The sequence below is a fragment of the Bufo gargarizans genome, chromosome 6 (genome assembly GCF_014858855.1).
Source record: "Bufo gargarizans isolate SCDJY-AF-19 chromosome 6, ASM1485885v1, whole genome shotgun sequence".
In the NCBI taxonomy this organism is placed as follows: Eukaryota; Metazoa; Chordata; class Amphibia; order Anura; family Bufonidae; genus Bufo; species Bufo gargarizans.
The window spans coordinates 224,488,447-224,514,181 of NC_058085.1; the positions used below are offsets into that span (position 1 = coordinate 224,488,447).

The window sequence follows — 25,735 nt, forward strand, 5'->3', positions numbered from 1 at the left end:
AACGAGTGTCATCCAAAATTAATTATAGGACTTGGAGGTCTAGTCTGCGCTTCTGTGAGGAACATTGCCTCCCTCCACTGTGCTTCTCACCATCCTTTCCTTTCTGCAATCGGGTCTGGATTTGGGTCTTGCTCTTAGTTCTTTAAAGGGACAAGTGTCGGCGCTGTCAATTTTTTTCCAGCGTCCGTTAGCAGGACAGACCCCAGTTAAGACCTTCTACAAGGGGTGGCTCACACTGCCCCCCCCCCCCCCCCTTTGCCCTCTTGGGTCTTGGACCTTGTCCTCGTTTCCCTCCAATTTGCTCTAGACCAGGGCTCGACAAATCCCAGGTCGCCATGGCGACCAGGAATTTAGTCCTGGCGCTTGGGTATTTGTCAGCCCGTTTTCAAAGGTGCCCGGGCGATGGGTGCGGAGCTGCCGTTCTGTCCGGAGGCAGCACCGTGTGAAACAGCTCCGTCACAGCACACAATAGCAGAGACGCTGGCAGAAGGAAGGGGAGGGACTCGGGAGGAGTGTAATCTGATCCTAGAGTGGAAGCTGCTTCTGCCAGCCCCTCCCCTACCCGCCCACCAACCAATCAGAGCTGAGGCAAGGCAAGCACTAGCAGCTCTTGAGTCTGAGTCACTGACACAAGTACAGGAAGTCTAAGAAAGAATCGAATGAGTCACAGGTTAAAAGAATCTAAAGATCCGACTTAGGCTACTTTCACACTAGCGTTCGATCGGATCCGTTCTGAACGGATCCGATCATATTAATGCAGACGGAGGCTCCGTTCAGAACGGATCCGTCTGCATTAAAATGGCAAAAAAAAGCTAAGTGTGAAAATAGCCTCGGACGGATCCGTCCAGACTTTCAATGTAAAGTCAATGGGGGACGGATCCGCTTGAAGATAGAGCCATATTGTGGCATCTTCAAACGGATCCGTCCCCATTGACTTACATTGTAAGTCTGGACGGATCCGCACGCCTCTGCACGGCCAGGCGGACACCCGAACGCCTGAACGCCGCCAGACTGATGCAGTCTGAGCGGATCCGCTCCATTCAGACTGCATCAGGGCTGGACGGCTTCGTTCGGGTCCGCTCGTGAGCCCCTTCAAACGGAGCTCACGAGCGGACACCCGAACGCTAGTGTGAAAGCAGCCTTAGGGCTCTTTCACACTTGCGTTGTCCGGATCCGTCATGTACTCCACTTGCCGGAATTACACGCCGGATCCGGAAAAACGCAAGTGAACTGAAAGCATTTGAAGACTGATCAGTCTTCAAAATGCGTTCAGTGTTACTATGGCAGCCAGGATGCTATTAAAGTCCTGGTTGCCATAGTAGTAGTGGGGAGCGGGGGAGCAGTATACTTACCGTCTGTGCGGCTCCCGGGGCGCTCCAGAATGACGTCAGAGCGCCCCATGCGCATGGATGACGTGCCATGCGATCACGTCATCCATGCGCGTGGGGCGCCCTGACGTCACTCTGGAGCGCCCCGGGAGCCGCACGGACGGTAAGTATACTGCTCCCCACTGCACTTTATCATGGCTGCCAGGACTTTAGCGTCCCGGCAGCCATGGTAACCATTCAGAAAAAGCTAAACGTCGGATCCGGCAATGTGCCGAAACGACATTTAGCTTAAGGCCGGATCCGGATTAATGCCTTTCAATGGGCATTAATTCCAGATCCGGCCTTGTGGCAAGTGTTCAGGATTTTTGGCTGGAGCAAATAGCGCAGCATGCTGCGGTATTTTCTCCGGCCAAAAAACGTTCCGGTCCTGAACTGAAGACATCCTGATGCATCCTGAACGGATTTCTCTCCATTCAGAATGCATGGGGATAATCCTGATCAGGATTCTTCCGGCATAGAGCCCCGACGACGGAACTCTGTCGGAAGAAAAGAACGCAAGTGTGAAAGAGCCCTTAGAGACTCATTCTATTCTTTGAGTTAAAAGAGCAGTGAGTCAGACTCTAGAACAGTTTACACTGAGGCTGATGCTTTTGCAGCAGTGATAAGATTAAGGGACAGGAACAGAGAGATAAGAGAAGAGACAGAGTTTAGAATAGATTACAGTTTGAAGTAACCCTTTAGGATCAAATTGGCTTCTCAAGGAGATATATATGTTAAAGGCATCCCTTCTTCTGTCTCATTCAGTAGCTATATAACTAAGGCTACTTTCACACTTGCGGCACGACGGATCCGGCAGGCTGTTTCGCCGGACCACCGCTCCGTCCCCATTGACTATAATGGGGGCGGAGCTCTGGCGCAGCACGGCAGTGCATGGTGAAAGGCCGCCGGACTAAAAGTACTGCATGTCCAACTTTTTAGTCCGGCGGCCTCTCACCGCGAACTGCCGTGCTGCGCCGGAGCTCCGCCTGTCCTCATTATAGTCAATAGGGGACGGAGGGCGGTATATGTAACATGGTATGCAGCATTATTTGGGGGGGGAGGGGGCACCTACTAGGGGCTTTATGAAGCGGCTCCGCCTGGCTCCTAACTTTTTTAGCTGGCTCCTAGATTCCAAGGAAATTTGTCAAGCCCTGCTCTAGACATGGTTTCCCTCCGTGTTCTTTCCTGGAAGGTTGCATTCCTGGGGGCAATCAAAACCAACTGCCGCGTTTCGGAATTGGCAGCGCTTTCTTTTAAGGACTCTTTTCTTATTTCCCACCAAGATAAGGCGGTGCTCCGCCCAGTATCTTTTTTTTTTTTTTTTTTTTTTTTATAGCCAAAGGTAGTCTCTGCCTTTCACGTCAACGAAGACATTTGTTCTCACTTTGTTCAGCCCTTCTCCCTCACATCCTAGGGATCGAGCTCTCCATCAGCTGGACGTTGTTCGGGCTCTGAGGATTTGCCTGTCCATTCTAGTTTGTTCCGCCTTAATGACTCCCTATTCGTTGTTCCTGAAGGTCCCTGCAAAGGCTTGCCAGCCTCTAAGATGACGATGGCCTGGTGGATTCGCTCGGCAATTGCTGAGGCATAACATTCCCGGGGCAGGGCACCGCCCCTTGGTATAACTGCAAACTTGACCAGGGTGGTGGGCGCTTCTTGAGCTTGTTTCTGCCATACTTACGCTTCACAGCTGTGTAAAACAGCGACTTGGTCTTCCTTGCACATGTTCACCAAGTTTTACAAGGTTCATACTTTTGCATCAGCTTACGCTGCTCTAGGCTGCAAGGTCTTGCAGGTAGCAGTGTCTTAGGCTTCCGTGAGGATGTTTTCCAATGGCGTGTGGTTCTTTCCTCCCCGTGGACAGCTATATTGCCGCAGATGATGGCGGTTGGTTTGGTGGTAGGATCCTCAGTTCTGGTTCGGTCCTTTTGGCATTAGTTGTGTTATGGGTTGCCTGATGTATGCTTTTCTCCTACTCCTACTGATTGGGCACAAACTGATATGCTCTCTCCAGGCTGGAATGGGGTATAGCTGTCAGAGGAGGAGCTAACACTTTTCAGCCTAGTGTCGCCTCATAGTGGCAGCAGCAGCTTTACCCACGGTCCTGTGTCCTCCAATGAACTAAGCGAGAAAGAGATTTTACAGGTGAGTTCACAAAAAAAATCTTGTTTTTATCCTAATCGACCTTGGATGTTTCATCGCTCGATTCGCTCATCCCTAGGCATCCCTAGAGGTAGTATTTAGTGTAGGTTCCTGTCCTAAAGAGATTGCTTTGTTGTTGGCGGACAGGCTCAAATGATATTGTACAATGTATTTGCCAAGAATCTCACATTTATAACTTGGCATAAGTACATTTTATATAGTGAGTTGTATTTACTTTGTGTTTGCAGAGTGCTGTTGTATTATTTTAGTGTGTTTGCTTTTTTGACTGACAGTGTTATGTTTTCTTTTACTAAGCTGTTTTGTCTTGTGTGTTTTTTTTTATTTTTTATTAATTGATATACTTTTGGTTTCAGGCAGCACCTGGCCGGATGTCTCCCAGTCAGTTTGCTCGTGCTGGTGGCCTCCATGGTCCTGTTATGGCTAGTGTCACACCTCAAATTTTACAGGGACATGTAAGGTCAATGGTTTCAGCAGGTGGTGGAGTGTTCCGTCCCTTTTTTGGTGTTCCCTCTGCAGCTGCCCCAGGAGCCCATCTCAAGAATATAAGGTAGATTGTCCAATTAATGAATGAACGTGACTAAAATTAAAAGGGTGTTCTGATTTCAGTAATTATAACTTATTTATTGCATAATTAAAAATTGTACAGTGTTTAACATATTTTGTTCATGATTTTCATCACTTCTTGTAGAATGAGAAATATCATTTTTTTTTTTTACTTCCAAGGGATGGAACAGTATATTACAGATGCAGTTTTCAGAACTTTCTTTTGTAATCAGATATCCGCCTGTCCTCCTCATCATATGATCAAAGCAGATTAGCCTAAGGAAGTATACAATGAAGACTGGCTTTAAATGACTTTGCACTGAAAACCTATATAAACATATATATGAAATATATTAGGAAATTAGTTAAAGCAGTTATCCGAATTATATAGAAATCTCCCCAGTGAGTGTCTCTAAATGTGATAAAATAATAAATTAATGCAACGTATACCACTTTGTCCCCTGCAGTTTCATGCAGTGATGCTCTACTCCTTCCTTCTGCTTCCTGTTTATAGGCTGCAGCAGTGACATAGCTGTATACAGCATGTTGCAGCCAGTTGCTGAGCTCATTGGTATATGGCACAAGACAGCTGAGCCACTATGTCACCTCTGCAGCATGTCAACAGTAACCAGAGATGAGTATTGGAGTGGCAGAGCTGGAAGCAGCAGGTGACCAATTTATGAGTGCATGTTCTTTTTGGCATATTTAGGGGCACTAAGGAGATTTTCATATAAATTGTACAACCCCTTCATAAGTAGTCATGATTCTGTCGGTTTGGGTCAGAGAAGCAATGTTCATTCCGGGAAATTCAGCCATCACATGGAATATGGTTCTCGACCAAACACGCTTGTGTAAAATTTGCCTTATTTGATGAAAGTGGAAAACTCCTTTAGGGGCACATAATCCAAAAATAGCTTGTGACCATGGTGTTATATTTCTCAGGCCTCCGCAGTTGCAGTTCCATCCCGATACTACTCACCTGCACCCTCAGCACAGACGTTTACTTCACCAGCGCCAGCAAAACCGTAGGTAAGTACTTAGTGTAAAATAGACATGGCACACTTTGCTCATATCCTCACTATGCAAAGTATTTCTTGAATTGACTTTTCTATTATGTGCAAGGTTATATGAAATTATTGTGTGCAGATTTATGTGTTGTTGATGGAGGGACAGAGAAAAAAGTAGATATCAGTAAAGAATATTTCCAGGTTCAGAATATTAACTCCATGTGAACGCAATACCCATTTATCTCTTACTCACAGGATAGGGGATAACTATTAGGTAGTTCGAACCCCCACTGATCACAAGAATTGGATTTCGTACCCCTTGGAACCATCCCCCCCTGAAAAGAATGGAGTGGCAGATCTGGAAGGTGCACTGCTACTCTCTAGGGGAATTCCAGAGATGGCACTTGGCTGTCTTCAGATCTTCCATGGTAATGAATGTAGCAGCTGCACACATCCCCCAACTATCCTCTCTGTTCATTTTGGGGAGTGGGGGGGGGGGGGGGGGGAGACTCCATGGACAGGGGGTAGCTTAATGTAACCGAAATACCCCTTTAATGGCCTATCCTTGGAATTGATGGGTATTGGACTATTCCTGCTGTTGAGTTGCTTGAAGAAGCCATTTTTTTTACACTGCAGAACGTCTACATTGTAGCAGTGGGGCAATGTATTGCAGCTTTGCCCCATTCAGGCCAACTAGAGGAAGCTGCCGTACCCTGCACCACCAGCACTATGAAGTAGACAGCGTGCAGGTAGATGGACTGATATGGACTGTGAAAAAGCATGAGCGCCACAATTTCTTTTCAGAAGGTTGATCTGAGATGTCTGTCAAAACAAGATTTAGACCCCACCCCCCCAATCTGATATTCACTCCTTTCCTAAGGATACGATAAACATGTTCTTGTCCTTGAACACCCCTTTAGGGTACATTCACACGACCATATAAATGTATCCACATCAGTTTCGCATTTTGCGGAATAAATGCGGATCCATTCATTCCTATGGGTGAATAAAATGTGCAGACAACGTTCAGTATGTTGTCCGCATCCGTGTTTCCGCATTTCTAGTCCGCAAAAATATGAAGCTTGTACTACTATTGTCTGCACAGATCGGTACGCAGCCCCATTCAAGTCATGTTTCTGTATGTCATCCTTCTTTTTTTTTTTTTTCGGATCAGTTTCCGTATTATAGAAGGCCTTGGGTTCCATTCACACACCCCAGCCGGCACCTCCATAGAACTGCCTATTCTTGTCCGCAATTGCGGACAAGAAAAGGATATGGACTATTTTTTTCTGGAACCGTGGACCAGAAGACCAGGGGGAGCTCCGGAAATGCAGATGCGGACATCCATTCCTGACCCATAGAGAATGAATCGGTCCTCACCCGTTCCGCATTTTGCGGAGCGAATGCGAACCTATTTCTACGGATGTGTGAATGAACCCTTAATAATAGTAATAATAATTATTTTTTTTATTTTTTTTGAGGACAGTAAAAAAGGAAGACATATGGAACACAAACGGAAGTCATTCAACCGCAAAATGCGGACACACGGTTCCGGTATTTTTGGACAGCAAAATGGAAAATATTACACGGCCGTGTGAATGTACCCTTAAATAGATTCTCTGACACTGTATTCAAATCAGTTGTTGTTACGGTTGCCTCAGGCTGGCTGAGGGTTGGACCGCTTGGATGTCCTTGTCCCCGAATTCTAGAGAACGCTGTTAGGTTCCCTTTAGCAGTCATCCATGCTCCTGTAAGTGTAGATGAAATCCAGAGAGCTCTGACAAGGGCTAGTGATTAGTGATGCTCTACAAAACGAGTCAAAGCACGAATTGAGGGTAAGAAGCAGAATCTCTCTTAACTGAGGGCTACCTGCCCGTATTTATGCAGGCCCCCATCTGGTGGACACTCCCTAGGGGTACCAGATGGAAGACTGTGACACGGGACAGATAAACAACAAATCAGGACACACAGACACAATACATCCCCACAATGCATCCTGGTTTCCTCCTCTCTGCCCCGGAGACAACCGAGGAGTAATTCAATTATCTCTCAGGACAAAGGGAGATCGCCACTTTACACGTGGGGACAAACAGGACAGAAATCCCCATTCAAACATATAATGTCACAACCCTTGCAGTAAACATAGACACGTACCCTGGAGACAACAGAGGAGTAATTCCTTAGTCTCTCAGGGCAAAGGGAAATCGCCACTATACATGTGGGGACAACAGGACAGAAATCGTTACTCAAACATACAATGTCACAACCATTACAGTAAACATAGACATGTAACACATCCACAGAGTGCATATTATTAGGTAAATGGCACACGAATACAGTAGCCGAATCGGCTCCATGGCATAGCAATCTGGGGTATCACTATTCGAATCGGGCAAGTACCAAATGACCCGGCTTTCATGTCTTAAATAACCGAAATGCATTGTTTCAACAAAGTATCAGCCAGAGTGTAACTGTAACAGTTGTTGACTGCCTCTTTGTTTAACAGTGCTCCATCCCCACTGCCTCTTGTCCCTTCTGGAACTCAAGCGCAACATTCCATCCATCATTAAGCATACCACTGCTGCTATTCACTGACCTCAGTGGTCACATGCTGTGCACGGACATCTCACCGCTGAGGCTAGTCAACGGCTACAGCAGTGCATGGAACAGGCCCCTCAGTGCTGTAACTTTCGTTTTTTTTATGTTAAACGTGTTCTGGGCAAGAACTGAACCAATTTTTTTTTTTGCCATAGTTAAAGGAGTTGTGCCACTAATATAAATGTATTATATCATTTTCCCCAAATACCACCATTTTTTAAAACTGCACACTGTGGCAAAATGGTTTCACTTGCTGTTGGTTACGTCCGATAGTGGAACCTTGTAATACAGGACACAGCTCGCAGCACTTCTTTTCCTTCCCTACAATAACCACTCCTCTATGTGCAGTGTCAGATAGATAAACGTAATGATGAATTTTGCTTTAAAAAACGATGGACATTAGCACAAGTTATGTCTGTTATAATTCAAGTTACACAGAGCATTTTGAATATGTAGAGGTAGAAATAAACAGTTTCGGCTACTTTCACACTTGCGTTTGGGGTTCCGCTTGTGAGATCCGTTTGAAGGCTCTCACAAGCGGCCCCGAACTGATCCGTACATCCCCCAATGCATTCAGCTTGCAGCGTTTTGGTGTCCGCCTGGCCGTGCAGAGCTAAACTGATCCGTCCTGACTTACAATGCAAGTCAATGGGGACGGATCCATTTGACGTTGACACGATATGGTGCACTTGCAAACGGATCCGTCCCCCATTGACTTTCAATGTAAAGTCAGGAGTCCCTATTAATATACCATCGGATCAGAGTTTTCTTCAATCCGATGGTATATTTTAACTTGAAGCGTCGCCATCGGATTTGAGTTAAATCGTGAAAGCTCAGATCCGACAGTATATTCTAACACAGAGATGCGTTCCCATAGTGATGGGGACGCTTCAAGTTAGAATATACTAAGAACTGTGTACATAACTGCCCCCTGCTGCCTGGCACCACCCAATCTCTTACAGGGAGCTGTGATCCACACAATTAACCCTTCAGGTGCCACACCTGAGGGGTTAGTTGTGCGGATCCAGCCCCCCCCCCCCCTCCCCAGTATTAAAAGCATTGTTGGCCAGTGTAAAGTCAGGAGTGTTTACCGTAGGCATTACCCCTTCCTTTGGTGGAGTAATTGCACTCTCACAGGGTACTGGATTCGCCATATGCATTACCCTTCCATAAACGGCGTAATCTCTACCGTTGCATTCAGTTCCTGCTGTATGCAGGACCACTTCCGCTGCAGTACTTTTGTATTCATTACCCCATCCATAGGCGGAGTAATTGCACTGCTATGGTTACAGTACTTGCCTTATGTATTGTCCACTGCCGTAGGTGGGCTGAGTACAATTACACTGGTTTCAGTGCCGGACGTATGCATCCCCCCTTCGGTAGGGGGCGGCATTGCATCTCCCCTGGGTTCTGTACCTGCCGTATGCATTAGCCTTCTCCCATCATCATGCTTCCTGTTGCATTTTCCCCTTCCACAGGTGATCTGTTTACAGGGGAATACCTAAGCATCTTGGATTACTGCAGTTCAACTATGCCACGGCTCTAGATGCCTTAGGACATGCTCTTTCACAGTGGGGCGTCGATACCGCAAGTGCTGGTGCTCTGCATCTGTGGTGTATGGGTGCTGCCAGTGGATACGGTAGCTGTTTCCACATGGGCTCCTTCTTATCTTTCGGTTCTGGTTTGGAGCATGGTTGTGACATCCTCTGTCTTCTCAGAGGAGTTGCCTAGCAACACTATGTGTCCTAGAGACCACCCATCTCTATGGGCCTCCTCGGCTCCAGTCGGTCATGATATGGTCCTCATCAATATGTGGTGCATTCACCATTGCGAATAATATGGGGAGTATTTTCCAGCGAGTCGAGTGTTCACTGACTCTGTAGTCCCCCTCAGCTAGGGGTTCTGCCCTGACGCTAGCTTGCTGTGGCTCCTGTTCAGAGCCCTTGCAAGGTGGTGATCAGGCTAGCTCTGATTAACTGGGGCAGTATGGTACCATGGCTTCTACGGGATAGCCTCACGCCTCCCCATAAGTTTGTGCTGATAGGGCGGGAGCTGGCTACTTCTGTGGGAGTGGTATTTGTGTTACAACTACATACTATGTTTCTTACTGCACAGCTCCTTCGTCAGGTGGTGGATTCTTCTAGCACTGAATTGGTGGCCTCTGCGATGTGGCCCCCTCCTCCGCTGGGGTATGGGCTAGCGATACAGTTGTGGCTCTTCCTGCTTGACTTCCTCCTCTGGCGGTGTTTTGGCACTACATGCCTGGTTGCATTTGCACGGGGTATTCTTTTCCGGACCCGGCTGGTGGGCTGTTGCACACTCTACATCTCTCCTTCTACAGGTGAATCCTTCCCATTTGGTCCTGGGTGTGCTACATGTATCTACATTATCCCTCTTAAGAAATGTCTAATGTCTAGGTCACGTCAGCCCTCAGGTGATCATACTTTCCACCTCCCATTCCGTGGGTAGGCTATGAGACTCCCCACACCAGACGGAGCGGAGTTGCTGTCACGTCTTGCCACGCTGATAGACGTTCCATTCCAGGAACGGAACACACTTCTATTTCTTCTTCTTCCTCGAACAGAATGGCTACCGGCCTCTCCCTTCTGTATTCCAGGACTGCGGAAGGTGTTCGAGGCGATCTGTCTGCGTTGGAGTCTCCTGGGCGTGGACTTGATGGCTTCAAAACTGACTCTGAAGCTTCCCACTTTTCTCTCCCCAGCAAGGGGTCTGGAAGCTTGCGGCGTGGACACCCTGGTTTCCCCTTGGCAGGAGTTCTCACTCCTTGCGTTTCCACCCCCCCCCCCCACCCTCCCCCTCCTTCCCAGAGTTCTACGGAAGATCAGGATGGAGGGTATTCCAATTATCCTAGTCGCCCTGGGGATTGGCCGTCACACGTGGTGCGATAACCTCATTCTCCTAGGAGATGTCCTTGGTCACTGCCACTCAGAGATGACCTTCTTTTGCTGTGTCTGGTCTTCCATTAGTATTTCAGGTCTCTTCATTTGTCGGCGTGGCTATTAAGACCGCCATTCTACGCAAAGAGTTTTTTTTTTCGACAGATGTCATCCGCAAGCCTGCATCGTCCAGGATCTATTCAGGACCTGAAGGTCCTTCCTGGGTTTCTGTGGAAGCCGAAATGTTCCGCCACTTAGTTTTTCCTCCCCCCACGTTCCTGTCCTTTCTACAATCTGGGTTGGACCTTGGTCTGGCCCTTAGTTCTTCAAGGGTCAGGTGTCGGCGCTTTCTATCCTTTCCAGTGCCCTGGCGCCTGTAAGGACCTTTCTTCAGGGAGTGACACATACGGTTCCTCCGTTCCATCCTCGTTTACCTCCTTGGAAGCGCTCTCTACTAGGGATCGACCGATTATCGGATTTACCGATATTATCGGCCGATATTCAGGATTTTGAACACTATCGGTATCGGCATCTATTTTGCCGATATTCCGATAGTGTATGGGGAACACAGATCGCGCTGCTGACAGCGCTCTCCGCGTTCCCTCAGCAGCACAGGGGAGAAGGAAGCAGTGTCTCCTCCCCCTGTGCTGCTGCTGCCGCTGCAGCCAATGAAAGTACAGGGGACAGGAGGAGGGGAGGAGCTATGGCCACTGCTCCAGCAATGAAGATTAATCTATCATTCATTCATATACAGGAGGCGGGAGCTGCAGATCACATTGCCGGCTCCCGGCCTCTGAGCTGTAGCTGCGATCTGCGGTAGTTAACTCCTCAGGTGCCGCGGATCGCAGCTACAGCTCATAGAGGTCGGGAGCCGGGTATGTGATCCTGCAGCTCCCACCTCCTGTATATGAATAAATAAGAGATTAAGCTTCATTGGTGGTGCAGTGTGCCCCCCCTAGCCAAGTATTAGACATTGGTGGCGCAGTGCGCCCCCCCCCCCCCCCCCCGTATCAGACATTGGTGGCGCAGTGCGCCCCCCCCTCCCCCCCCAGTATCAGACATTGGTGGCGCAGTGCGCCCCCCCAAGCCCCCCCAGTATCAGACATTGGTGGCGCAGTGCGCCCCCCCCCCCAAGCCCCCCAGTATCAGACATTGGTGGCGCAGTGCGCCCCCCCCTTCAGTATTAAGCATTGGTGGCGCAGTGCGCCCCCCCCCCCCTCCCAGTATTAAGCAGTGGTGGCGCAATGGAGTCCCCCCACCCCAGTCGCCGTGCGCCCCTCCACAGGATCCCCTCTCCCTTGCTCCTCCGATCGGAGCCCCAGCAGTGTAATGCTGGGGCTCCGATCGGTTACCATGGCAGCCAGGACGCTATTGAAGCCCTGGCTGCCATGATGAGCTCCATGCTGCTGTGTGCACAAAGCACACAGCAGCAGGGACAATGTGAGCTCCTATTCACCCTGATAGATCTCTATCAGGGTGAATAGGACAAGGGTTCTAGTCCCTAAGGGGGCTAAAAGTTAGTTAAAAAAAGAAAGTTACAAAAAAATAATAAAAACTCCAAAATATTAAATATAAATGAAAAAGAAAGATTTACAAAAAAAAAAAAATACACATTAACAATAAACATTAATTTTCAGCAGATTTGTGGGAATTTTTTTTTTTTCAAAAATGAAAATTCCCAGAATATCGGTATAAATTATCGGCTATCGGCCTGAAAGTTCACAAATTATCGGTATCGGTATCAGCCCTAAAAAATCAATATCGGTCGATCCCTACTCTCTACAGAGAACCCTTCCTGGTTTTTCAAAGGGACAAGGTGGTTCGCCATGCTGAACTTGATCTACAATTGCTGAAGCATACCGCGCCCGATGCAGGGTTCCAACCTTAGGTATCATGGCTTACTCCACCAGAGCGGTGGGCGCATCTTGGGCTCGGAGGAATCATGCTTCGGCTGTACGGTCGTGTAGGGCGGCTTCTTGTCCCCCTTACACACATTTGCATGATTTTACCAGGTGCATACTCCCATCTGCCGCTGCTGCCTTAGGCCACATGGTCTTGCCGGTGTCAGTTTCATACATGCCTGCAGGGACGATTGCTTCCATGGGTCTGTGGTTTTTCCCTCCCTGTGGACTGCTTTCGGATGTCCCACGGTTCCTGTGTCCCCCAATGAATACACTTTGTGAATGGTACAGTGACATGCCTATACTACTTGATTAACATCATTAATCCAGTCATTGTGCCTCTGCACGAACAATAGAGTTGTTGGCTTTTGTTTCAATAAATTGTTTGAGATGAGGAAATCACTGTATGCGTCTCCTTAAATGCCCTACTTTCATGATATAATATCGCTGTAGCGTGAACTTTTTACGTTTTCCATAAACTTGACCCGAAATATCCCAAACTTTGTGTTAGTGTGTGTGTATGTATGTAAAAAATATAATAATTTGTGTGTGTAGAGGTTACCTTTTGCCCCATGAGTATTGCATTGCATCATACTGTTATGTATTTTGTGAACATCTATTAGTATCTTTACAAACAAGTATTTGTTCTACGCTCTTTAGCCAACACAGCGGGGTTAATGGCTCCGGAGGGGATCACTCTAGCAGGTCCTCACACACTGAAGCTCATCGGCACGACCCCTATGCAGGTCTTATGCTTCAGCGAGAGAAAGAGTGGGTCTGCCGTATTCAACTCCTCCAGCTGCAGAGCACAGACCCCTATCATGATGATTTCTACTACCAGGTAAATGGTCTGAAACACAGATCTTCAAAGGTTATGTACACCTTCGAAGACATTTTTTTATGATTGCACTTTACTCATTTTGGGCTAAAAAACTAATTTTTTTCACTTGGCCTTTATTAAAAATATCTATGTTCTGTCACAAAGGTTAACAGTTTTTCTAGCTGTGTGACTGGTACTTTCACTTTGTCTGTCATCCAATAAACCTCATCTCTAAATTACTAAGAGGTCATAAACACTTTGGCCTCTTTCACACAGGTGTCGTGGGTGAGGGCCCGATAGGGTGCGTGCAGGGAAAATCGTTCCGTTCCTCTATTTTTTTCCGCGCGAGTGCAATGCATTTTGCACGCACGTGATAAAAAACTGAATGTTTGGTACCTAGACCCGAACCCGGACTTCTTAACTGAAGTTCGGGTTTGGGTTCAGTGTTCTGTAGATTATTTTATTTTCCATTATAACATGGTTTTAATGGAAAATAATAGCATTCTTTAATACAGAATGCAAAGTCAAATGTCAATTGAGGGTTAAAAAATAATAAAAACATTACTCACCCCATCCACTTGATCGCGTAGCCGGGATCCTCTTCTTGTTCTTCTTGAAGGACCTTCGCTGACGTCATCGCTCTCACCACGTTTTGCAGGTCCTTCAAGAAGAACAAAGAGGATCCCGGCTGTGCGATCAAGTGGATGGGGTGAGTAATGTTTTTACTTTGTTTTTACTTAAGTAAAAACAAAGTAATGTTTTTACTTAACTTTGCATTCTATATTAAAGAATGCAATTATTTTACATTATAACCATGTTATAATGGAAAATAATAAAATAAATGAGGTACCGGGTTGCTCATCCCTCATCTCCTTAGCAACCATCTGTGAAAATGGCATTGCATCCGCACTGGCTTGCGGATGCTATGCCATTTTCACGCAGCATTGCGTGAAAAACGCAGACTATAGAACATGCTGCGATTTTCACACAACACACAAGTAATGTGTGAAAAACATCGCTCATGTACACAGCCCCATTGAAATAAATGGGTCATGATTCAGTGCGGGCGCAGTGCGTTTCCCATCACGCGTTGCACCCGCGCAGAATACTTCCCCGTTTGAAAGGGGCCTTATAGTAAGAGAAGAATTAAGCTTTAATGAGAGTTTTTAACACCTTAAGGACCTTGCTGTTTTTCACCTTAACACGTTAAGGACCCAGGACGAGAGTGCTCGTCCTAAAGGGCCGGTATTTAGTGCCCCAGGACGAGCATTCTCATCCTGCAGTCCTTCCTCCCCCCGTGTGCGGTGCCGCAATTAGCGGCAGAGATCCGGCTGTTACTGACAGCCGGATCCCTGCTGCATCCACTAGCATCGGTGGTGATGCCGGTGGATTAACCCCTCATATACTGCGGTCAGCGCTGACCGCGGCATATGGGAGGTTTGCGCTGCTGTAGTGGGGACTTAATGGTAGCCCCAAGCCATTCCAAGGTTTGGGGCCCGGCATGTACGGAGGCCTAAGAGGCCCAGCCCCCAGGCTGGGTCTCCTAGGCAATGGTTAGCGTCTTACAGTGTAAAACACTAACAGTTAAATAGAGCACAATACAGATATATTGTGCTGCATTGAAACAGGGATCAGAGCCTGTAATGTTGAAGTCCCAGAGTGAGACAAATAATAAAGTTTAAAAAAAAGTTAGTAAAATTAAAGTTTTAAAGTTTTTTTTTTTTTTAAGTATCTAGTAAAAAAAAAAAGATATAACAACGTCCTTTTCCCAAAATAAAGTTTAAAGTTTTTTTGAAAAATAGTAAAAAAAAGAAAAGTACACATATTAGGTATCGTCGCGTCCGTATCGAGCAGCTTTATAAAAATATCACATGACCTAACCTCTCAGGAGAACACAGTCAAAAAAATAAAATAAAACTGTGCTAAAAAAGCAAACATCACTAAAAGTGCAACACCAAGCGATCAAAAAGGCATATGTCCGACAAAATAATACCAATCTAACGGTTACCTCATTCCGCAAAAAATGAGCCCCTGCCTAAGACAATCGGCCCCCCAAAAAAAACTATGGCTCAGAATATGGAGACACTAAAACTTTGTTTTTGTTTTAAAAAAAAAAAAAAAAAAAAAAAAAAAAAAGTCATGTGCATGAGTCCTAAGGGGGGAACAAAGGAGCAGTGATGACTGATTTTCTGTTGCTACCTCAACATCCTAGTTATGACTAGTTTTGATAAATGGCATGGTAGATGATAACAAATACCTGATATATGCAACAATTTCTACGTTTAATAAATTAGTTATACAGTATTAAAGGGGTTGTCTCACTTCAACAAATAGCATTTATTAGGCTCCTTTCACACGGGCGAGTATTCCGCGCGGATGCGTTGCGTGAGTTGAACGCATTGCACCCGCACTGAATCCCGAGCCATTCCATTTCGATGGGGTTGTTAACATGAGCGGTGATTTTCACGCATCACTTGTGCGTTGCGTGAAAATCGCAGCATGCTCTATATTCAGCGTTTTTTACGTAACGCAGGCCCCATAGAAATGAGTAGGGTTGCGTGAAAATCGCAAGCAAGTGCGGATGTGGTGCGATTTTCACGCACGGTTGCTAGGAGACTATCGGGATGGAGACCCGATCATTATTATTTTCCCTTATAACATGGGTATAAGGGAAAATAATAGCATTCTGAATACAGAATGCATAGTAAAATAGCGCTGGAGGGGTTAAAAAAAAAATTTAAACTCACCTTAATCCACTTGCTCACGCAGCCGGCATCTCCTTCTGTCTTCATCTTAGCTGTGTGCAGTAACAGGACCTGTGGTGACGTCACCCCCGTCATCACATGGTCCATCACATGATCAGTCACCATGGTAAAAGATCATCTGATGGATCATGTGATGACCGGAGTGACGTCACCACAGGTCCTGTTACTGCACACAGCTAAGATGAAGACAGAAGGAGATGCCGGCTGCGCGATCAAGTTGATTAAGGCGAGTTAAATGTTTTTTTTTAAATTATTTTTTTAACCCCTCCAGCGCTATTGTACTGTGCGCGATTTTTCTCACGCAAGTGCAAAATGCATTACAGTGTTTTGCACTCGCGCGGAAAAATCGCTCGTGTTCCCGCAACGCACCCGCGCATTTTCCTGCAACGTCCGTGTGAAACCAGCCTTATGCAGACAAAGTTAATACGAGGCACCTACTACTCTGCAGTGATTGTCCATATTCCCTCCTGCTGGATTGATTTGATTTTCCAACACCTTATACACTGCTCATTTACAGGGGTTACGACCAACCTTCAATCCAGCAGCGGTGGCCGTGCTTGCACACTTGTAAGTGCCGTGTATTAACTTTATAAACATTATAAATGCTTTTTACTGAAGTGAACCAAACCCTTGAATAATTTTATTTTGAAGCCAGAGTTTGAGTTGGTACCTTTTTACTGACTCCACTCAAAACTGCCTACAACGCCAACTCCACAGCCCTGACCAGAGCAGGAATAGATGGATTGCAGAATAATGAAGCAAGTTTGGAATATGTGCCCCTTTGCCCACCTTGGCTGCAAAACAGTGTCACACATGTGGTATCCGCGTATTCAGGAGAAGTTGGGGAATGTGTTTTGGGGTGTCATTTTACATATACCCATGCTGGGTGAGATAAATATCTTGGTCAAATGCCAACTTTGTATAAAAAAATGGGAAAAGTTGTCTTTTGCCAAGATATTTCTCTCACCCAGCATGGGTATATGTAAAATGACACCCCAAAACACATTCCCCAACTTCTCCTTAGTACGGCGATACCACATGCGTGACACTTTTTTGCAGCCTAGATGCGCAAAGCGGCCCAAATTCCTTTTAGGAGGGCATTTTTAGACATTTGGAGCCCAGACTACTTCTCACGCTTTTGGGCCTCTAACATGCCAGGGCAGTATAAATACCCCACATGTGACCCCATTTTGGAAAGAAGACACCCCAAGGTATTCCGTGAGGGGCATGGCGAGTTCCTAGAATTTTTTTTTTTTTTGGCACAAGTTAGCGGAAATTGATTTTTTTTGTATTTTCTCACAAAGTCTCCCTTTCCGCTAACTTGGGACAAAAATTTCAATCTTTCATGGACTCAATATGCCCCTCACGGAATACCTTGGGGTGTCTTCTTTCCGAAATGGGGTCACATGTGGGGTATTTATACTGCCCTGGCATTTTAGGGGCCCTAAAGCGTGAGAAGAAGTCTGGAATATAAATATCTAAAAAATTTTACGCAATTGGATTCCGTGAGGGGTATGGTGAGTTCATGTGAGATTTTATTTTTTGACACAAGTTAGTGGAGTATGAGACTTAGTAAGAAAAAACAAAAACAAACTAAAAATTTCCGCTAACTTGTGCCCAAAGAAATGTCTGAATGGAGCCTTACAGGGGGTGATCAATGACAGGGGGGTGATCAGGGAGTCTATATGGGGTGATCACCCCCCTGTCATTGATCACCCCCCTGTAAGGCTCCATTCAGACGTCCGTATGATTTTTTACGGATCCAAGGATACATGGATCGGATCCGCAAAACACATGCGGACGTCTGAATGGAGCCTTACAGGGGTGTGATCAATGACGGAGGTGATCAGGGAGTCTATATGGGTGATCACCCCTCTGTCATTGATCACCCCCCTGTAAGGCTCCATTCAGACGTCCGCATGTGTTTTGCGGATCCGATCCATGTATCAGTGGATCCGTAAAAATCATACGGACGTCTGAATGGAGCCTTACAGGGGGGGGGGGTGTTCAATGACAAGGGGGTGATCACCCATATAGACTCCCTGATCACCCCCCTGTCATTGATCACCCCCCTGTAAGGCTCCATTCAGACATCCGCATGTGTTTTGCGGATCCGATCCATGTATCAGTGGATCCGTAAAACTCATATGGACGTCTGAATGGAGCCTTACAGGGGGGTGATTAATGACAGGGTGGTGATCAATGACAGGGAAGTGATCAGGAAGTCTATATGCGTGATCACCCCCATGTCATTGATCACCCCCCTGTAAGGCTCCATTCAGACATCCGCATGTGTTTTGCGGATCCGATCCATGTATCGGTGGATCCGTAAAAATCATACGGACGTCTGAATGGAGCCTTACAGGGGGGTGATCAATGACAGAGGGGTGATCACCCATATAGACTCCCTGATCACCTCCGTCATTGATCACCCCCCTGTAAGGCTCCATTCAGAGGTCCGTATGATTTTTACGGATCCACTGATACATGGATCGGATCCGCAAAACACATGCGGACGTCTGAATGGAGCCTTACAGGGGGGTGATCAATGACAGAGGGGTGATCACCCATATAGACTTCCTGATCACCTCCGTCATTGATCACCCCCCTGTAAGGCTCCATTCAGACGTCCGCATGTGTTTTGCGGATCCGATCCATGTATCAGTGGATCCGTAAAAATCATACGGACCTCTGAATGGAGCCTTAAAGGGGGGTGATCAATGACAAGGGGGTGATCAATGACAGGGGGGTGATCAGGGAGTCTATATGGGGTGATTAGGGGTGATCAGTAGTTCATAAGGGGTTAATAAGTGACGGGGGTGGGGTGGGGTGGGGTGTAGTGTAGTGCTTTGTGGTACTTTACACAGCTACCTGTGTCCTCTGGTGGTCGATCCAAACAAAAGGGACCACCAGAGGACCAGGTAGCGGGTATATTAGACGCTGTTATCAAAACAGCGTCTAATATACCTGTTAGGGGTTAAAAAAAATCACATCTCCAGCCTGCCAGCGAGCGATCGCCGCTGGCAGGCTGGAGATCCACTCGCTTACCTTCCGCTCCTGTGAGCGCGCGCGCCTGTGTGCGCACGTTCACAGGAAATCTCGGCTCTCGCGAGATGACGCATATATGCGTGACTCTGCGCAGAGCTGCCACCTCCGGACCGCACATCTGCGTTAGGCGGTCCGGAGGTGGTTAAAATGCATTAATGCCAGATCCGGCCCCAAGTGTTTCGGCAAAACGTAACCGGTCTTATGGTCTGCGCATGCGCAGACCTTTAAAAATGGGATCCGTTTTCCCAGATGACAGCCGGAAAGACGGATCCGGCATTGCAATGCATTTGTGAGACTGATCCAGATCTGTCTAACAAATGCATCCGTTTGCCTGCTGTAATCCTCTGCCGCAAGTGTGAAAGTACCCTTATAGAACTAATAAGTGTCAATTATTTTTATTTGTAATTGTTCCAACATAACATTGTTGAAATCCAGAATTACTTTGAGAAGTTGGAAAAGCTTTCCTCCAATCAAGATAGGCCAAGTGAGGGTCCCAGGAAAGAAAGGACAAAATTAATCACACCACAAGTAGCCAAATTGGAGCATGCCTACAAACCAGGTGAGTGTTAGCAAATTTTATTAATGGAATCATTCCAGGAAGCACGCACTGTTGTCTGAAAGTTAAGGGGATCATGGGGACAGACTCCAACTTGGAAGTACTATACCTTGTGTGACGCAGATAAAAAAAAAAATTTGGGGGCTTCATGAGAGTGGAGGGCCACAGCACTCTTATAGGAGAGCTTGCCAGCTCTATTGTTTAATTGGGCCTTCCTGTCAGCCCAATCTACACTTACTGCATAATTCCTTGATCTGTGTTTTTGAAAAAGATCTTTTTTTTTGGACCAGCCCTGCATGTCATAAATATAGCACAAATTATGAAGTTGTCAGGAGTCAATTGCGGTTTTCCTTGTTGTCTTGTTTTCATCTCTCTACTGTAACCTTGTGAAGTTATTGTCTGGCTTCTTGTGCGATTACGGATATTTGAGTCTCCAGGGTATATCATGATTGACTATAACAGCACAAGACATTCATTTTAAATGCGCAGTGCAGTTTGAAGGCTCTCTTGGAAAGCTGACTGTATCCAGTGTAAACAACCCACGAAAGATGATTGATGCTGTGGCAACAAATCGCTCTGATGAAGAGGTAAACTAGCCAGAACTTCTAATCACTGAGAATATTGTAGTAATAAAACCCATCACATTGTCTGTTTTCCTTTTTTCACAACAGGAAACTCGGGAAAAGCAAGTGCGTGACAAAAGACGACAAACTCTTGTTGTCATTGAAAAGGTAGGTGTTTTTTGTTGCACTGTAATAAAGGATGAAAAAAACCTGAAGGGCTAATATGAGGTTAACAAAAAAATAATAATAATTGTGTGCTGAGGTCACCACCAATTGCTAAAATGAAATGCATGGTTTAAAGTTATCAGTATGCCCTTAATAACATTTAAGGTTACATTTTGACCCAAAATTTTGGTTGCAGGCATTTTCTGTACTGTTAGAGCTGGAAGACTTTGAAAGGCGTTTTTCTCTCTGCTGTGAACATGAAGAGCAGGAAGCGCTGAATAAAGAACGTAGACAAAAACTGCTCCAGCTCTGTGACATCCTCAGGGTTAGGGAAGGAAGCGAGAGGTAAATTTTCGCTGGGAATATGGGCAAAACGCATTGTAAAAGGAATTTTCAAATCCAGAAAACCTGAAAGTACTAGTACTTGTACACTGCCATGGAACACAATACCACAAAGATCACTAGCTTGATTAAATGTTAATACTCCAGGCAAGCAAATAACTCCAATAGTACCACAGTAAAACACTAGTCGTATGTTACATTTGATTACCTACTTTAGTGGCATATTTATTTTGTTACTAGTGCTTTAGTCCCACATGTGGTATTAGCTGCTGTAATCTTTGTGTGGTAAAACTGCCAAAAGGTTGCCTTGCTTAATTTCCATCTTCATCTGCTCTACTATACACAAATAAAGCTCTGCTACACACACCGTTCCATTACACACATACAGCCCTGCTATACACACACACACACACACACACACACACACAGCCTATATATATATATATGTGTGTGTGTGTGTGTGTGTATATAGCGCCGTGAGATAGATAGATAGATAGATATATATATATATATATATATATATATATATACACACACACACACACACACAGCCCTGATATATATACACACACAGCCCTGAGATAGAGAGAGATATATATATATATATATATATATATATATATACACACACACACACTGCCTATATATATATATATATATATATATATATATATATATATGTGTGTGTGTGTATATAGCGCCGTGAGATAGATAGAGATATATATAGACACACACACACCCCTGATATATACACACACACAGCCCTGATAGATAGATATATATACTCACCTAAAGAATTATTAGGAACACCTGTTCTATTTCTCATTAATGTGATTATCTAGTCAACCAATCACATGGCAGTTGCTTCAATGCATGTAGGGTTGTGGTCCTGGTCAAGACAATCTCCTGAACTCCGAACTGAATGTCAGAATGGGAAAGAAAGGTGGGCTACAACAGCAGAAGACCCCACCGGGTACCACTTATCTCCACTAGGAAAAAGAGGCTACAATTTGCACGAGCTCACCAAATTTGGACTGTTGAAGACTGGAAAAATGTTGCCTGGTCTGATGAGTCTCGATTTCTGTTGAGGCATTCAAATGGTAGAGTCCGAATTTGGAGTAAACAGAATGAGAACATGTATCCATCATGCCTTGTTACCACTGTGCAGCCTGGTGGTGGTGGTGGTGTAATGGTGTGGGGGATGCTTTCTGGGCACACTTTAGGCCCCTTAGTGCCAATTGGCCATCGTTTAAATGCCACGGGCTACCTGAGCATTGTTTCTGACCATGTCCATCCCTTCATGACCACCATGTACCCATCCTCTAATGGCTACTTCCAGCAGGATAATGCACCATGTCACAAAGCTCGAATCATTTCAAATTGGTTTCTTGAACATGACAATGAGTTCATTGTACTAAAATGGCCCCCACAGTCACCAGATCTTAACCCAATAGAGCATCTTTGGGAGGTGGTGGAACGGGAGCTTTGTGCCCTGGATGTGCATCCCTCAAATCTCAATCAACTGCAAGATGCTATCCTATCAATATGGGCCAACATTTCTAAAGAATGCTATCAGCACCTTGTTGAATCAATGCCACGTAGAATTAAGGCAGTTCTGAAGGCAAAAGGGGGTCCAACACCGTATTAGTATGGTTTTCCTAATAATTCTTTAGGTGAGTGTATATACACACACATTTATTCATATTCGAGACATCGCCTGGGTAAGGTATCAAATAATTTATTTACAGATGCCTATGCAGGCGTTGAAACTAGGGCTGCAGCTAACGATTATTTGAATAATCTATTAGTTGCCGATTAATTTCTACGATTAATCGGGAAAAACGACAAAATTACAAAACAGAGGTTTATATGATCTTACTTGAAAAATTATGTTCAAAGGCCATATTAAAACAAATTGTGGACGACACTATTATGGGGGATCTGTGGACGACACTATTATGGGGGATCTGTGGACGACACTATTATGGGGGATCTGTGGACGACACTATTATGGGGGATCTGTGGACGACACTATTATGGGGGATCTGTGGACGACACTATCATGGGGGATCTGTGGACGACACTGTCATGGGGGATCTGTGGACGACACTGTTATGGGGGATCTGTGGACGACACTATTATGGGGGATCTGTGGACGACACTATTATGGGGGATCTGTGGACGACACTATTATGGGGGATCTGTGGACGACACTTATCCCTTTCCTCATAACAGTGCACAGATCCCCCTCCCCATAGCAGTGCCATACACAGACCCCCCCCCCTCCTCCCTATAGCAGTGCTATACACAGACCCCCATCCCCATAGCATTGCCATAGACAGATCCTCCCCCCTCCCCATAGCAGTGCTATACACAGACCCCCCTCCCCATAGCAGTGCCATAGACAGATCCTCTCCCCTCCCCATAACAGCCCCGGCCCCGATGCTTATAAGTCGCACTAATCACTGCATCTTTATTTTACCTTTTTACAATGACGCTCCTGTAACAGCCAGGCAGAGCGGACGGCGGCGTAACGTCACTCACCACTTCATGAATGAAGGAGGCGGAGCAGGCGTGTCACGTGAGTGAGTGACGTTACGCCGCCGTCCGCTCTGCCTGGGTGTTACAGGAGCGTCATTGTAAAAAGGTAAAATAAAGATGCAGCGCCCGCCCGCATAGCAACGAATCGGCGATTATTCGATAACTGGATTCGTCGACAACGAATCCAGTTATCGAATATAATCGATTACATCGATTAATCGTTGCAGCCCTAGTTGAAACTATCTTGTCCCAGGTGAAAATTGAATACTTCACTTTTATTATTATTTGGGTTAAAATACGTGCTTTATTATACACATACACACAGCTCTGATAGATAGAGATATAATTATACACTCACCTGAAGAATTATTAGGAACACCATACTAATGCGGTGTTGGACCCCCTTTTGCCTTCAGAACTGCCTTAATTCTACGTGGCATTGATTCAACAAGGTGCTGATAGCATTCTTTAGAAATTTTGGCCCATATTGATAGGATAGCATCTTGCAGTTGATGGAGATTTGAGGGATGCACATCCAGGTCACGAAGCTCCCATTCCACCACATCCCAAAGATGCTCTATTGGGTTGAGATCTGGTGACTGTGGGGGCCATTTTAGTACAGTGAACTCATTGTCATGTTCAAGAAACCAATTTGAAATGATTCGAGCTTTGTGACATGGTGCATTATCCTGCTGGAAGTAGCCATCAGAGGATGGGTACATGGTGGTTATGAAGGGATGGACATGGTCAGAAACAATGCTCAGGTAGCCCATGGCATTTAAACGATGGCCAATTGGCACTAAGGGGCCTAAAGTGTGCCCAGAAAACATCCCCCACACCATTACACCACCACCACCAGCCTGCACAGTGGTAACAAGGCATGATGGATACATGTTCTCATTCTGTTCACGCTAAATTCGGACTCTACCATTTTAATGTCTCAACAGAAATCGAGACTCATCAGACCAGGCAACATTTTTCCAGTCTTCAACAGTCCAATTTTGGTGAGCTCGTGCAAATTGTAGCCTCTTTTTCCTATTTGTAGTGGAGATGAGTGGTACCCTGTGGGGTCTTCTGCTGTTGTAGCCCATCTTTCTTTCCCATTCTGACATTCAGTTCGGAGTTCAGGAGATTGTCTTGACCAGGACCACAACCCTACATGCATTGAAGCAACTGCCATGTGATTGGTTGACTAGATAATCACATTAATGAGAAATAGAACAGGTGTTCCTAATAATTCTTTAGGTGAGTGTATATACACACACACAGCCCTGATCTAATATCTATCTCTCTCTCTTTCTCTCTCTATCTATATATATATATATATATATATATATATATATATATATATATATATATATATATAGCACCATTGGTGAAAATAGTGGATCTTTATTCGCCCAGCCTGGGTGAATAAAGAGCCACTATTTTCACCAACAGATGTGCTGCGGTGCTTTCTATTTTTGTATCACACACCTTGGTAAGGTGTTTTTATCGCTGGCACCCGATCCTCCATTACTAGGAGTGCTGCCCTGAATTATCGTTATTTTATATATATATATATATATATATATATATATATATATATATATACACACAGCCCTGAGATAGATAGATATATAAAATCAGGGCTGCGTGTATATATATTTTTTATATATATCAGGGCTGTGTGTGTGTGTGTCTAGTGTCTTAACTGGGCACCAAGCATTATCTGTTGGAAAGAGAGGAATGATAGTGGGGTGTGAGGACTGATTAGTTTTGGTAGATGGGATTGAGAGAATGTAATGGTCGTCTTTTTTAGTGAGTTGTGAGGTTTTAAGGCTGTGAGTGGTATCTCCTTGACAAACAAAAGTAAATTCCCTAGGTCTTAAGAACCCATAAAAAGCCAAATAGATAGCAGATTTGATCACTAGGTTAGTGTTGGGATCAAAAGGGGATTCGTCGAGGAGGTTGCTAAGTGCTCTAAAGATAGGGCCATCTATAGGTAGTCTGGTGGTGATAGGTGGAACCGATACTTTAGAGATCCCCTTTAAGATTTTCTTGATGTGGTATGATGACAGAAAGGGGGTATTGTTAGGGAAATTAGTTAGGCTGTGATGCTGTACCCCCGTGAGGTATAATTTAATTGTGTTGTGGGAGAGTTTTAAGTGTAAGTGGCAAAAAGAGGCAAAAGCCACCATGGTTTGGGTCGAAAAAATCACCTTGTAATCCGAATTCAGCTCTGAATTTGTTGAAAATGGTAAGTGCCCTATTGTAGGTGATAGTAGTGTTTGGTGATAGTGCTTGGTGCGTAAGAGTCCTAGCGTGGTGCATGAGTGCGTTCAATCCAAGATTAGCTCGTGAAAATTCGGTGTTCTGGATGGTTGATGATGGGCTGACGGGAGTGCCTGGAAAAACACCTGAAATTGAGATCGAGACAGAGCGTCAGCAGCCGTGTTGTGAATGCCCGGGATGTGAAG

General features: G+C 45.5%; 1 protein-coding gene across 3 annotated transcripts in view; it reads left to right on the forward strand.

The window, feature by feature from the left end:
* The window catches only part of PATL1 (PAT1 homolog 1, processing body mRNA decay factor), a 321,287-nt gene that overhangs the window by 142,161 nt on the left and 153,391 nt on the right, over window positions 1-25,735 (forward strand). For all 3 annotated transcript variants that reach the window (XM_044296605.1, XM_044296607.1, XM_044296608.1), the window contains 7 exons: window positions 3,884-4,077; window positions 5,016-5,102; window positions 13,137-13,317; window positions 19,545-19,668; window positions 20,155-20,252; window positions 20,337-20,396; window positions 20,590-20,738. In XM_044296605.1, the coding sequence (XP_044152540.1) occupies window positions 3,884-4,077; window positions 5,016-5,102; window positions 13,137-13,317; window positions 19,545-19,668; window positions 20,155-20,252; window positions 20,337-20,396; window positions 20,590-20,738 (893 nt within the window). The remainder of the gene's footprint in view (window positions 1-3,883; window positions 4,078-5,015; window positions 5,103-13,136; window positions 13,318-19,544; window positions 19,669-20,154; window positions 20,253-20,336; window positions 20,397-20,589; window positions 20,739-25,735) is intronic.